Source organism: Centrocercus urophasianus, unplaced genomic scaffold (assembly GCF_019232065.1).
Source record: "Centrocercus urophasianus isolate 14NV4802_14NV808 unplaced genomic scaffold, USGS_Curo_1.0 seq_19, whole genome shotgun sequence".
NCBI lineage: Eukaryota > Metazoa > Chordata > Aves > Galliformes > Phasianidae > Centrocercus > Centrocercus urophasianus.
The window spans coordinates 4220009-4233637 of record NW_024884744.1 but is presented as its reverse complement, the minus strand read 5'-3'; the positions used below and the strand labels follow the sequence as shown (position 1 = coordinate 4233637).

The 13629-nt window shown below is 46.2% G+C and overlaps 1 protein-coding gene across 4 annotated transcripts in view; it reads left to right on the top strand.

The window, feature by feature from the left end:
* Positions 1 to 13629, top strand: part of TNIK (TRAF2 and NCK interacting kinase) — a 71719-nt gene that overhangs the window by 36183 nt on the left and 21907 nt on the right. For 3 of the 4 annotated variants that reach the window (XM_042820238.1, XM_042820235.1, XM_042820236.1), the window contains 5 exons: positions 3934 to 4098; positions 6009 to 6248; positions 8525 to 8631; positions 11304 to 11467; positions 12755 to 12852. In XM_042820238.1, the coding sequence (XP_042676172.1) occupies positions 3934 to 4098; positions 6009 to 6248; positions 8525 to 8631; positions 11304 to 11467; positions 12755 to 12852 (774 nt within the window). The remainder of the gene's footprint in view (positions 1 to 3933; positions 4099 to 6008; positions 6249 to 8524; positions 8632 to 11303; positions 11468 to 12754; positions 12853 to 13629) is intronic. The other variant, XM_042820237.1, reaches the window with a different exon arrangement.

The following is a 13629-nucleotide window of genomic DNA, read 5'->3' as shown; positions in this document are numbered from 1 at the left end:
TCCTCTTCGTGCTCCCTTTGGTTTCTTCTTCATTCCCTTCTGATTCAGTGTTCAGAGTCTTTTGATTGCAACCAAACATATTTTCACAGAATTGCAGGATTATTCTGCAGCCTTTCATGTGGAAGAAGGGATTTGGTAGGTGGTCAAAACATTCCTGCCTAAGGCCAGATGTGCCATACAGCACGGCACTGAAATGCCTCCAGCGGGAGAGACTTCCACCTTGGTGGTGCTTCTGCAGCTTTCTGCAGAGCAGGGGATCTTCTTCATCCACAGTAGTGTTAAGAGTAAGTAGAAGGCAGGAAAAAAGAGAATAAACTCTGTCTTTCCTTGCCCAGTTTTACATAAATCATCTAGAACATTACTGAAGTGTACCTCTGGCACTGTCATTGAAACTATTACAAAGATTTATAAAGAGGAATCTTTTTCCATGATGAAGGAGAAAAGTGTTGGGTTTGGCTTTCAATTTCAAACACCAGGGCCCATTTCTTTTATTCTGTGGGTGAGTTGCTGTTTTTTGATGTCATCACTTGAAGTGGGGCATTGGGAACTGCAATGCCAACAGGAGTGGTAGAGAGTGCCTCGTGCCCTTTGCTGAAATCATAGGAATGACAAGGTTTCCCGTTGTGCTGGAACATCTCCAGCTTCCACCAATTAGCTGTCAAAACCATTTGTTCTTTGCCTGTGTCATTCTGTCCAGTTGCAGTGAAATGCTCAAAGCAATGATTGTGCCATCTTTAGGCTCTTGGGAGCAGTAGTTTGGTGTACTGCCTTGATGCAGCACCCTTGGGAACTTCCCAGAACTACTCCTCCGTCCTCCATACCCTGTTTTATCTACTTCATATGCTCCCAGTTTTAGCACTGTTAAGCTACTTTGCTGTTTGTATTAAAGTGGCTTTCTTACTGGCTGTACTCAAGTCCATCTTGTGCTGATACCTGCATACTGTGGTGGCTGCTGTAGTTGAGCTGTTCTAGTACCCAATCCATACGTGCTAATGTAACAGAAATATTTGATTCCTATTGGAACAGGGACAAGACAAGTCTGGATACAGGCAATCTCATCTGTATACCTACACAGCAGACCACCACATCGTGGCAGACTTCTTCAGTGTAATTTCTCTCTGCTTGTGTTTCTGCCAGTCTGACCACCCTGAGCGGTATGAATGCAGGTGGACACAGAGGCAGTGGTAGCAGCCTTGGCACAACTTGCTAGGGGCTTTGCAGCAGGTGGGATATCACCCTATAAATGGCCAGCAAGTGTTCTTCATGTCAGGTTGTTTGGATGGGAGAGGTTGAGGAAGGAGTCTGCAAGCTGTTTCCTGTGCCAGGAGTGATTTCTGGAGCTTGTTGATATTCACTGATGATCTTGATCCTATATCTCCCTTGTTTTTGTGATCTTTCTTCTCAAGTCTTCTCTCTCAGGAGCCTGATCACTACATCTGAGTTCTCTTGCCATGGACCCATCCATTTTTCCTGCTTCTCGCTCATATAGTCATTTATCCATAATACACATCCAAGAGATTCTTCTTTTTGTGCCAGACAAAACAGTCTGATCAGGTAGTCTTCACCGCCATGCATGGATGCACATCCTCATCTGCTGTCATCCCTTCTTCTTGCAGGTGTGAAGGATTATCCACTGGAAATTAACTTGGGATGTAGCTTGAGTTCTGTCCCAGGCCTGGCCTGCTTACCCACACAAATCTCTTGTAATTGAGGACTAGCTGGGCCATTTCAGACATCATGTTGGGACCCTCTGATGATCCAGCCAGGGACATCATATCAGCACTGTAAGCAGTGTTACTCTAATCAGCATCTGTCTCCATTACTGACTGCTCTGTTACGGGCGAGCATTTGCTGATCAAAGTGGTGCAGATAGTTGGTTTCTCAGTGACAGAGTACTTGCAGCATGTTCAGCTGCAGGGCAGGTTTGGGCCAATACATGCCGTGCATGGCCATGCATAAGGGGGACACGTTCAGTCAGACATTTTCCAAGCAGTGGCCTGGCCCTGCAGTGCTTTCCCTCCACACAGTCTTTAGGGGCCCAGCACAAGCCAGGCTGTTCTCTGCAGCAAGCCAGCATGCCTGAGCTCCTCCATCTGTCCCTGTGGCTTTTATTCTTCTCATGCTTTGAAGCTGCATGTTAAAACAACAGCTTCCACTGGGGCCTGCGCAACAGCTACTAGGGGAAGGATCTTGAGTACAGGAGATAGCTGGAACTGGACTGATGATGAATTCCTACAGAGCTCAGCACTGCAGAATGATGCTTTTTTCTCCCTCTGCTTAATGGTGAAGTTGATAAAGCTCCATACAACACAACTGGAGAGTCCCAAGAGCTTCATCTGCTGAGCTAGTGAAACAAAGTGCTGTCAAAGAGGCTTGGCAGTGGGAAAACCAAGCGCCTTTCTCCTTCCTGGTACACAGTCCTCTCCATTTCATTACTCTCCTGCCTTCTCCCCCACACAAGCTTTGAAGTCCTCCAAAATCAGCCACACATTATGGCTTGGCATTCTGCTGGAGAGCTCCTGCAAGCAGCCAGAGGACATACCAATGGCACTGTCTTCAGCTGTTGTTGTTTGTGCCAACATTGGCTGATAAGCAGATTGCTGGACTGAGCCTTCAGCCCAGCATTCATGCTGCTGCTCCCTTGTTCAGAGGAAGTTCTCCTTTCCACTCTACTCTGCTGTCTTTGTGTCTTCTCCCATGGGCATCACTGAACTGAGCTGTGCCCAGCCTCTGACTGTAGATGGGCAGTGCCTGGGGGAAGCTGTGATGTCCTCTTGGGATACAGGCATGGCCCAGCTGGTCACAGAGAGCTAGGAAAGAAAGAATCTATAGCACCTTTTACCTGAATTTTACTCTTTCTCCCGCCTGGCATTTGAAAGAGGAAGAGATTCATTTTATCAATATATAGTTCTCCTTTTTGCTTCATGAATATTTGCTTAGAGAAGAGCCGTGATTCTTTCCGAGCTAACTTGTTCTGTGGATCGCTTTTCAACATGACATTGTGATTAAGATAATTAAGACATGTTAAGGGTATTTAACACATTAATGGCATGCAAATGAAACTATACATCAGATCTCTGGTTGAGGAATCAAAAATTCTGCATAGCATACAGTGTATGAATATCAGTGCATATGGTCTAATTGTGGCATTACCCAGATCGCACACTTATCTGGGCTACCCAAAGACATCGTGTTTGCATCAAGATTTGCTGAGAGCACTGGGCTTTGTTTTTATTTCTCTATCTGTAGTGGAGGGTTTTTTCCTTCTGTACATGACAGTAAATTCAGATCAAAGCCAGCCATTTTCTGGCTGCTGTGCTTATTCTTCTATTCAGATCAAACAGAAGCAGTCCTCGTGGTGCTCATAGTATTGAAGGAAAAGGGTCCCCTGGCTTACAGATACATTGAAGAAGAAATAAGAAACAAATGTGGAAACGCTTCTCTGAGGCGTGCTGCCTCGTCCTGGAGCTTTAATTTTCCATTCCACACTCAGAAATGAATTATGCACATGAAATACAAATAGTCATTTTGGAGTCTTTAAAATGCATTATCTGCACAATCTGCTGGGTATCAGGAGTCCCCTAATCGTACAGTACCCGGATATATCTGAAGAGTAAAGAGCTTTCTATACATTGGCATACCTCAGCTTTCAGTTTAAAATGGCTCTTTATGGGACTTCCTTGCCTTTTAGAAGCTGGAGGTTCCTTTTTTGGTTTCCTGGTGGTATTGATTGCCTGCAGCAGCAGCTTATGGGAGCTGAGCTGTGTTCAGCTTCAGGTGAACGTAGCAAGACCACGGGGACCCCAGTGTGTGCCCGTATAAAAACCCAGTACCCCATACAACCGTTTCTTCAAATCAAAGATGAGTTTTTCATACCAACCAAGCAACCCCAGTTCATCAAATAACCACTCAGTGTCACCCCTCCTACTGCAGGTGGAGGAGCGCTCCCGACTCAACCGTCAGAGCTCGCCGGCGATGCCACACAAGGTGGCCAACAGGATTTCAGACCCCAACCTGCCTCCTCGCTCAGAGTCCTTTAGTATTAGCAGTGTGCAGCCGGCGCGGACCCCACCCCTGCTCAGACCCGTGGACCCGCAGGTAATGGTGCTTCCCCTGACTGGTGCCCACACAGCACCCAGGATGCCAGGGGTGCCGATCAGGTAAAAGGAAACGTAGTGTTAAAATAGTGTCTTGCTCTGTGATGTCTTAGCCTGAAGCGTATTTGTGAGGTAGAGCAGCATCTGCATTCATGAGTTGATCCTCGTCACCCTCATGTGTTAGAAACATCACGCTGGTTAATACCTTCCTTTGAAGCATCAGGTCCTGGTTACTGCCAGAAACAAGCTGGAGGACTGAGAGGAACTGCTGGTCTGGTCCAGTGCAGCAGTCGCTCTCTTCCTCTTTGAATCTGCTTTGAAACCACAGTGCTTGGTACAAAAACCCAGGGCATTTTGATGCTGGGCATCATCAGAAGGAGGTTTTACTTTCTTTGTCACTTCAATTTGGGGGTTTTGTTTCTTTTTTCCATTGAGTTAACATCAGTCACAAACGCATCCGGAGAAGGCATAGATCACCATGACCATTACAGTGGAGGACAATTATGCTTTTAAGTTACCCTAGTTGCAAGGTCTGTTAGTAGGCTTCTGCAGCAAGTTGGTGGAGCATCAGTGCTGGCTCTGGGTTGGTCACTGGAAGTGCCCTCGCGGATGTGCAGACTTGAGCAGGCTCATTTCAGGGAGTACAGAGCCTTTCCTCCACATTCAGGTGGGCTTTCTATGGGAAAATGTGGAAATAAAGGGCCATCTACATGGAGTATGTGCTCCTGTAAGTCAGTACAGCAGCAACTTCAAGCAAAACACATGCTGCAAAGCCCTTAAATGGAAAGCTCTTTCTTCTCCAATGAATATGCATTCTGTATGCATCACAGACACTGGGAAGTGGGTAAAACTCCACTTTGCAGACTTCTCAGTAATGTCTCTGATTAACCAAACATTTCCTAATTTCAAGCCTGGAAATATTTTTCGGTGATTTTTTTCGTGACCAATATTGTCAACAGCTATAAAGGCTTTTGTTTGACAATAAAATACCAGTGAAAAAGCTGCTTGAAACTCACAGATCCACGTAAATATGTGTGTCTGTACACATGTGCATGCATGTCCATGCACAAATAGGCATGTATGTAACAATGTCCTGAAATGAACACTTACCCTGAAATGCTAATTACAAATCTGCTGTAGCAAGGAAGAAGTCATTGTAGATATCACAGGGTTCTGGGAAGAAGCTCTGATTTCATAAACTCAAATGCTGTGAATGTTTCTGATTTTCCAAACCAGATGTCAGCATTCCTTTCATTCACTCATAAGCCTTAGATCTGTAGACCTGATCTAAGGGATGGGATTTGTAGCCATATAGAAACTCATGCCTCAAGATTTATTTTTAAGCCATTTATGCCTCGGAATTCCTGAAGCTTTTTTTTTTTTTTTTTTTTTTTTTTTTTTGTAACTATTATTTACTATTGTTTCTCTTTTTTTAATTATTATTCTTAATAAGGTAATTCCATGCCAAATATCATCAGCACAACCCTAGAGTTACCAGGGGTAGGAGCTTGACGTTGGGCTCATGGTGGGTGCAGCCCAAGGCGTGCATGGCCTTGTTTCATGTGTGTGAGCTGCCTGGGGCACCCTGCCTGAACTCCTTCAGTGCTGCTGTGAGTAAATGCTGTGTTCCATTGCTGTGCAGAGCTGAGACGTGGCTCTGACTGCGGCATTTCCCCGTTTCCAAATGCTGAGCATGATTTTTAACAGTTCTTGCATTGAAGTGATGTAAGTCAGAAGTTCCTGAAACCAAGGCAGTGCTGATCTCAAACCAAGGGGGCTTTTTTAGTGCATCCAAAGTGCTAATCAATTTTTTTTTTTTTTCCCTAAAAATCGCATTTTTGATTTTTCTCTTTTCGATCCGCTTTTTTTCTCCATTTTGTACTGATAGTTCTGTTTTGACTTGGTGCTTAGATTCCACATCTGGTCACTGTGAAATCCCAAGGAAGCTCCTTGTCTGGGTCTCAGTCACTGCATGAACAGCCTGCAAAGGGGATGGCTGGGTTTCAGGAGGCTCTGACGGTGACCTCTCACCGCACTGAGATGCCAAGGCAGAACTCGGACCCCACCTCAGAAAACCCTCCTCTGCCCCCTCGCATTGAAAAGTTTGACCGAAGTTCTTGGTTACGGCAGGAGGAAGACATTCCACCAAAGGTAACACTATTGCTCCTCGCTTTCAGCACATCAAAGAGGCCATCCCAGAGCTGGTCCCTGCAGGACTGGGCTGACACCGGTCCTCTTTGCCAGCCGGTGGAGCTGTGCTTCGGTGCTGTGCTCAGCACCTCTGGCCAAGCTCACCCCTGTGGGTCTGCAGCAAGGATTGACCCTGCAGGTTTTGCATGAGCTGCGGAGACATTGGGAGCTGCTTTTGGGTGCGCGCACAGCACTGCAAAATAGCATTGCCCTCCAGCAAAGAAAGTTCTCGAGCCCGGACCAAGGCCAAAGCAAATCAATTTCTCCTTGCCCTAGGAAAAAAAAATGGCAACCTTCTGTTTAAATAGAATTGTAGGATCATAAAATTTGTCGTGCTCAATAAGAAGGGTCCTTTTGGTCCAGCATTGTGCCTCCTGTTGCAATCAATATTTGATGGAAGACTTGTAAGGGCTCCAGCAGCTCTGTACCTTCATTGATATGATGGCAGTATCTGGCAGTACCTCTTTAATTAAGAGTCTTCTGGCTCAGTTTTTCAACTGCATTGTTTATACACCTTCATTTTGAATGAATTGCAACTTGGCAGTTAGAATTCCCCTTGTAGTTAATCAGCTCTTAGCCTGGAGGATTTTTTGAGAGGAAAAAATTATTACAAATTGGTAAGTGACAGTGAGGCAGATAGTATTTGTCTGTGATTGAGAGGCAGTTTTTCTGTAACAAGCAAGAGGCTTCCATCAAAAGACCAGATACCAGGTAAGCCTCTGTGCAAAGGATTTATGGCAGTGTGTTGTATGGTAGTAATACCATTCCTGCTTTGTGTACTAGCAGGGGTAAGGTGCATCAGTGCTGAGACAAAAGGAAAAGCAAGCCAGCGGCTCCAATTTTCTCATGCCTTGCTCCTCAGTAGTGCAGAAGGGTAACTAAAGTTTTTAACCCAGTTTTTAAAAGTCCTTTGCAGTTCAATCTAGCACTCTAGAGAGTGGCTAGATTGAAAACAGCAGCGTGTGGTGCTGCTTTCGCCTTCAGACTTTTCAGAACAGCATCTTTTCTGATTGCAGTAATGCACTGCTGAGGGGGTCTGTGGAAAGGGGTTGGTTTTGGACACCACACTGTGTATCTCCCCTGAGATGAGAAAGTAGGGACTGTGGAAAGGTCTCCAGGCTGAGTGGCATTTCGCACTTGGGGCTGTCACATTGGCACTCATACTCGCAAGGAGTCTGGCTTCATGTTTTACTGGCTGAAACCACGTTGGTGTGTTTCTCACTGGGAACAAAAGGATTGCCACATGAATGAGGCTGGCAGCCTCTGTGGTCCAGAGTCTTGTTTCTGCCAGTGTTTGTGACTGGATGCTTCAGAGGAAGGTAACAGAAGCTGCAGGGCCCTGACTGCCAGGTAACCTGTCCAGAGCAGAGGTGGCTTTCTAATGGGATGTATTGTAGCTGGTTGTGCAGCAGCATACAGAGCTCTCTCTCCCTAAGTCTTCTTAGCTTGTCTAACATAACTATATGTCTGTTCTCCGTAAAAATCCTCAATTCTTTTTGCTGAGCCCTTGGCCTTGCCTGTACCTGGTGAGTATTGCCATGCCTCTCCTTGCTGGCCTCCAGCACCTGGGTGACTCCATGTGATGCCATGGTGATGTCCGAGCTCCCAGGTGTGGGGATTGGTGGCCTGGCCCACGTGTCTGGGGTTAGGAGCTGTACCAAACCTAGGCTGTGCTGGGGCTTCCAGGGGTTGTGTTTGCCATGAGCTGTCGTGCCTAGAGCACCTGGCAGCCAGCAGGCTTTGCTTGGCAGAAGGGGCTGTCAGGTTGGAGTGAGAGCCTTAGGTGGCTCTGTTTGGACCTTTCTGCTACCAGTCCTCATTTGTCCACCAGCAGACATTTTCTCCCTGCTGGCACCTGTTATATCTGAATGAGAGACTCCAAATTCCCCACTGTGAGTGCTAAAATGCTGAAGTCTGAATTTTACCTTCAAAGTGACTTCTGGGTTTTGTTAGGTGTAGACCATCTCTACGTGCGTGCATGCATTCAGCTTCTGGAGGAGGCACTTATGGGGGACAGCAGGGCTGCAGTGTGCTGCTCCTCAGCACCTCCCTTCTGGCTCAAGCAGTGCCTGCTCAGAGCTGAGAGCTTGATAGTTCAAAATTGCTGTAAATACTGAACCAGTGGGAAATCAGATATAAATCAGGTCTTATGGAAATGCCGAAGGCCGGTCTCTCGGATGTGTGAGCAGCAGCCTGCCCTGGCCTTGGTTGGTGATCGATGTCTCCCTTCTTTCCAGGTGCCTCAACGAACCACTTCCATATCCCCGGCGCTGGCGAGGAAGAACTCCCCAGGCAATGGCAGTGCCCTAGGACCCAGGCTGGGCTCCCAGCCCATCCGAGCAAGGTACGGTCAGCACCTGTGACAGACAGTGGTGATCCTGTGCTGGTTCTTCCTGCAGTCACCTGGCTGAGCACCCAGGCAGGACCCCCTGTGCTGGTAGGATGCCTGCATCCTTGCTGGGCTTCAGCTTTCCTTTGGCCAGCTAGCAGAAAACAAGAGTTTTGCAATATTTTTGTTGTAGCTGTGGTGAGCTAGGTTTGCATCAGTGTTTTGTGTTAAAAGCTGTGCGTGCATAAGTGTCCCATGGGTTTTTCTCCCTTTGAGCTAACTGTAAGATGTTCCTAGGCACTGTAGGGTTTGTATCTGGATGCTGTGTCTGTTGCTTTGAATCTAACGGGAATTTGACCATTCTACTGAGTTGAAGAAGAATTGGGCTGTCCAGGCATCACTTCTTGCCTACAAAGACAAGTTGTAATGTAGTTGCAAGCCAGTGGGGAGATCACAGTAATACATACCATAAATTTCCTACTCATCAGCTTTTTACAAATAATGACTGAGGAATGTGACCAAGGAACGGGCACTAATACTTTTTGTTGAGAGCTGGACCTTCAGGCATAGGTCAAGGAAAAAATTCCATTTGGCTTTCTGGGAGTCGGATCTTTTTCCACCTCCCATGCCCATGACATTGCAATGTCACTGAGAAGGTCAGAGAAGACTCTGAAGCTTCTTCCCCACTTCCTCTTACCACATTTAGCTCAGGTACATTGTGGAGTACATTCTGGAGGCTCACTCTCCCAGCACTGAGGAAGGATAGGGAAATCCACGGCAGAGCCATCCCCAAACGCGTTTAATGAGCAGAGCAGTTAACAGGCTCTTCTCAGAATGGGACTGAAAAAGCATGGCTTAGTCATGGAAAAACTTGGCTCTGATTTGCAGAGCATTGTGGGCAGATCTGTAAACCTTGAACAGGATAAGTGTGTTGTATGTAGCCTTGCATGATGGAGCTCAAAGTCTGCATTGTGTATCAGCAAGCCTGCCAGCAGCAGCCTCGAGTAGCTTGCAGGGGTAGCAGGAGATTAAAGTATCTTTTTTGTTGTTCTATTCTTAAATTAAAAAAGCATTCATATCATGGATATTCATGGTTATTGCTCAAGGCTGAAGCATTTTGTTTTCCTGAGAGCGTTGTTCTTTTAATAAGCTGCCTGAAGGACAGCATAAAATCTGGTGTTACGTTGGATTGAGTAGTCCTATTATGGGATGGCATTGAAGGCAAAAATAAGTTTGCAGAAGTCAAGCTGAAGGTCGCCTCATGTTCCCACAGTCCCCCCATCCCAGTCCTGGTGGGTGCAGGTAATACATTGATTGCCAAAGTTTGCAAGTCCATCTCGTGAGTTAATTGAGCTGAGGATATGCCAGCTGTGCAGCATGAGCTGGAAGACATCAGTTTGATGAAAATTTGATGAAAGTGATTAGGATGCTGCCCTGTCCATTAAACTAAGTGTTCAGTGGAATGCTTTCACATTTCATTTCTCTCGCAGTAAAGTACCATTTCTCTAATTTTCCTTTCTGAACACCTCTTCTGTTTGCTCTTAATTCCTTAATTACCTTCCTACGTAAATGCTGTAAAAATATGCTTTCTGTTCTTTGTTGCCCTGTTGCAACAACTGGGGGGCATTTCCAGGCGCAGAGGGATGTGCTCTTGCTCTGCTCACTGTACTGCATGCGTGTCGATACAGAATGACAGACAGTGATTTTATATACTGTTCATGCTAAACGATTCTGCCAGCAACCCAGTGATGGCTTTGCACAGTCCAACAGTTTTGCACCATTCTGGTCATTCTCTGAAAGCTCTGAGCGATGCAGTGTGCACACACTGCGTGCTTTGTTCTTCGTGTTCAGAGCTCTGAGTGCAGCTGTGCTGCACAGCATGGCAGCAGTACAGTGGGATTTTTATGTCCACGAGGTCGTAAGTGAACTCAGTGGAGAAAATTTTCTGTACATTTTTAACGAGACTTTGAATAATAAGAGCATTTAACAGAAATATTACATAAAAACGAATTGCGTAACTCTGCACAAACGTGTCAACTCAGTGCCAAATAAGAGTTAAGTTTCCTAAAGGCTTCTGATACCATGAGAGATATTAGTCACTGTGTGTCAAGGAGGCATTTTCTTCAAGACTTCTGTATGTGCACAGGGGGGAAAGAAATGGAGGAAGAAAATGCTTGAAGTGGGTAACTTGTGCAAGTGTGAAGTGAAGGCATCAAACTCCCGGAGTGTGCATAAGTGGCAAAAGTGATCTGCAGCCTTGTTGCAAATTTGAGATACTTGCTTCAGAAAAAAATAGCTGTCTAGCAGCCATTTGCAAATTCCTGCTTTTATTCTGGATATTGGTAGTTAATTCAGGTAGCTCCAGCATTGCACTTGTATGGGCTGAAGGGGAGTTTGAAGCAAAGCAGCTTGGAATTTTTTGCAAGCATATAAAACTGCTGTAGTTGTTTGTTTCTTTGTGGCTGTGATTCAGCTCTGCAAAGGTGTTGGGCCCCTTGTTCTGCTGTCTCTCAAGCTGCCATGGATTTCAGTAGGGCTTACAGGATCCGTAGTTGCACAAGAGAAGACTTCATCCCTGTCTTCTCCAGCAGAAAAACTATCTGCTGACCGTGCAACTGTCTGGCAGCTGGGGACGGCCCCGAAGCCCCTGTGGCCTCCCTGATGCAGTCTTATTTGTGCTCCCTCAGCAATCCAGACCTGAGGAGGACAGAGCCCATCATTGAGAGCCCTCTGCAGAGGACCAGCAGTGGCAGCTCCTCCAGCTCCAGCACGCCCAGCTCCCAGCCCAGCTCCCAGGGCGGCTCCCAGCCGGGCTCCCAGGCTGGCTCCAGCGAGCGCAACAGAGTCAGAGGTGAGGTGGCTTCTTCTGTCAGATGTCCCTTAAAAAAGTCAAAGGATTCCTCATTTCTGATGTACTTCTTTGACTAACTTGTAAACGGAGATGCCAGCACTGCCTTCTGCCTGGACGCTGCTGAAGGCACTGCTGCATGCTGATGGGAGCGCGGTGCTGCCTTGCTCTGCCAAAGTACTGCATTGATGAGTAATTGGTGTAAGAGGAGATGATGTTTGTGCTGTAATATGAAAAAAAAAAAGAGTTCTGGTTGTCTCTCTTCACTGACCCAAGTTCAGATCATGCCAGTTTCTTGGGAATGCATTTCCACATTGCATGGGTGTATCTTTCTTTGGTTTTGATCTTCATCTTTGTGCAAAGAGTGAGGTGGGAGCAGAGGAATAAATCAGCCTGGAAGCTGCTTTCCCTAAAATGCTTTCAGAAAGGAACTGTGTTTACACTGGGTTTATGTTTCTAGTTGAATTGTTTCCTATCATCATGGAGCCATTCTTAAAGATTTTCTACTCTCCCATTTAATCTCACTAGGAGTTGCTACAGCACAGACAGCCCGTTTATCTACATTTTTGTCACAGCTCTGGAATATAAATCCACAGAACAGAGGAGCATTAAAACAAATGTTGCATCCAGGCTTTGAATTTTTTATGACCTGACTGTAAGATGACATGTCTTTTGTTGAAATAATCACTTCTCTAGGTAGTCAGTAAAAGTAATTTATCACTGATTGTTCTTTTCTGTTTGTTTTAGTTTTTGCTAATGAGGAATCCTGTGACGAATAATATCTTAGTAGTGTCAGGTGCTGCAGAGCTTTTAATTTATCACATGGCTTGTTTTTTGTGGAGTGAATTTGTTTCTTTGGTAGCACGAAGAAAGGCAGCAGTGCTGAGAGCAGCCTGTGCGTGGAGACAGAGCTGGGCTTTAATTTTGTTGCGGGATGGGAGAAGACTTACTGCAGCAACAGCCAGACAGAGAGGAGCAGGGGGATTTTTTGAAACAGAAGCAAGACAGGCAGATTTCATTAGTTGAGTAGAAAGTGCCCGTTAGCAGGAGATCCATGCTTGAGATGTCTTCTAGTTTTACCATGGTTTTCCTGCTCGTAACAGGCAATAGAATAGCTCAGGAGGGGCTGCAGTGCCCTTGTGCAAGCAGGAGGATGATGAAGCTCCCCTGTGCCCACCACTGCACAGAGCTGGGAGCAGCATGTGCAGCAGGCAGTGCCATGGCCAGTGTGCAGTTTGCATCCCTGTCAGAGTTTTAGTTTCCCTCTCTCTTTGCTTCCCTTTTGCTCAGGAAACGTCAAACCCGAAGGCTCACCCGTGCTCTCCCACGAGCCCCCTAAGATCAAGCAGGAAGACAACCGAGATGTGACGCGACCAAGCCGACCCGCTGTGAGTCTTAACTTATTCCCTGCAGGAATGCTGCCAGTTGGATTGGCCGGGTGTCCGGCCAGTGCAATAGTGCAGCTGTGGGGACCCCAAAAAAGAGGCTAATACCACTGCTCCTCCAGCTGAGAGTCTCGAAAGCGGCGGTATGGCAAGAGCCTGTGGGAGATTGGAATGCTTTAAGAGAGTGCATGAGTTTGATCAGGAACCCAAGTCTAGGGGAAAGCACTTAAACCTGTGTTTCCAAACTAAACAGATGCTTAAGTGCTTTGCTAGATTGGGCCCAGTGTCTGCCTCTGGCACATTGTTGTGTTCCGTACTGCATGGTGCCCCGCAGCGGCCCAAGGGATGCTCCTGCTCGGGAAGGCTGGGTGAGCGGCCCTGACAGCCTTCACAGCTCAGAAACCAGCTGGGTACTGCTTTCTGTACACTCCTGTGTCATTACTGCTAGCAAAGGCCCAGCAAAATCTCATCCAAAGTGTTTCTTTTTGATTTCATGTTGTTGACAGTTGCATTTTAAAACTTCAGAGTCAGCCTAATAACAAAATGAATTTCTACTGCTTCTCTTTTATAACATGTATTAATGTTTTGCTGATGTTGTTCTTTCTTTACACTCCACAGCGTTGAGCTAACAATTCTAATTTTATTTCTAACCTGCTTGCCCTTCCTCTGGCTTTTTCCTGTCCCGATCTGTTTCCTCTGATGCTGATTAATCTTCCCTTACTCACAGAGCTATAAGAAAGCTATAGATGAGGTTAGTGATATCTTTTCTCAGCGGGTCAT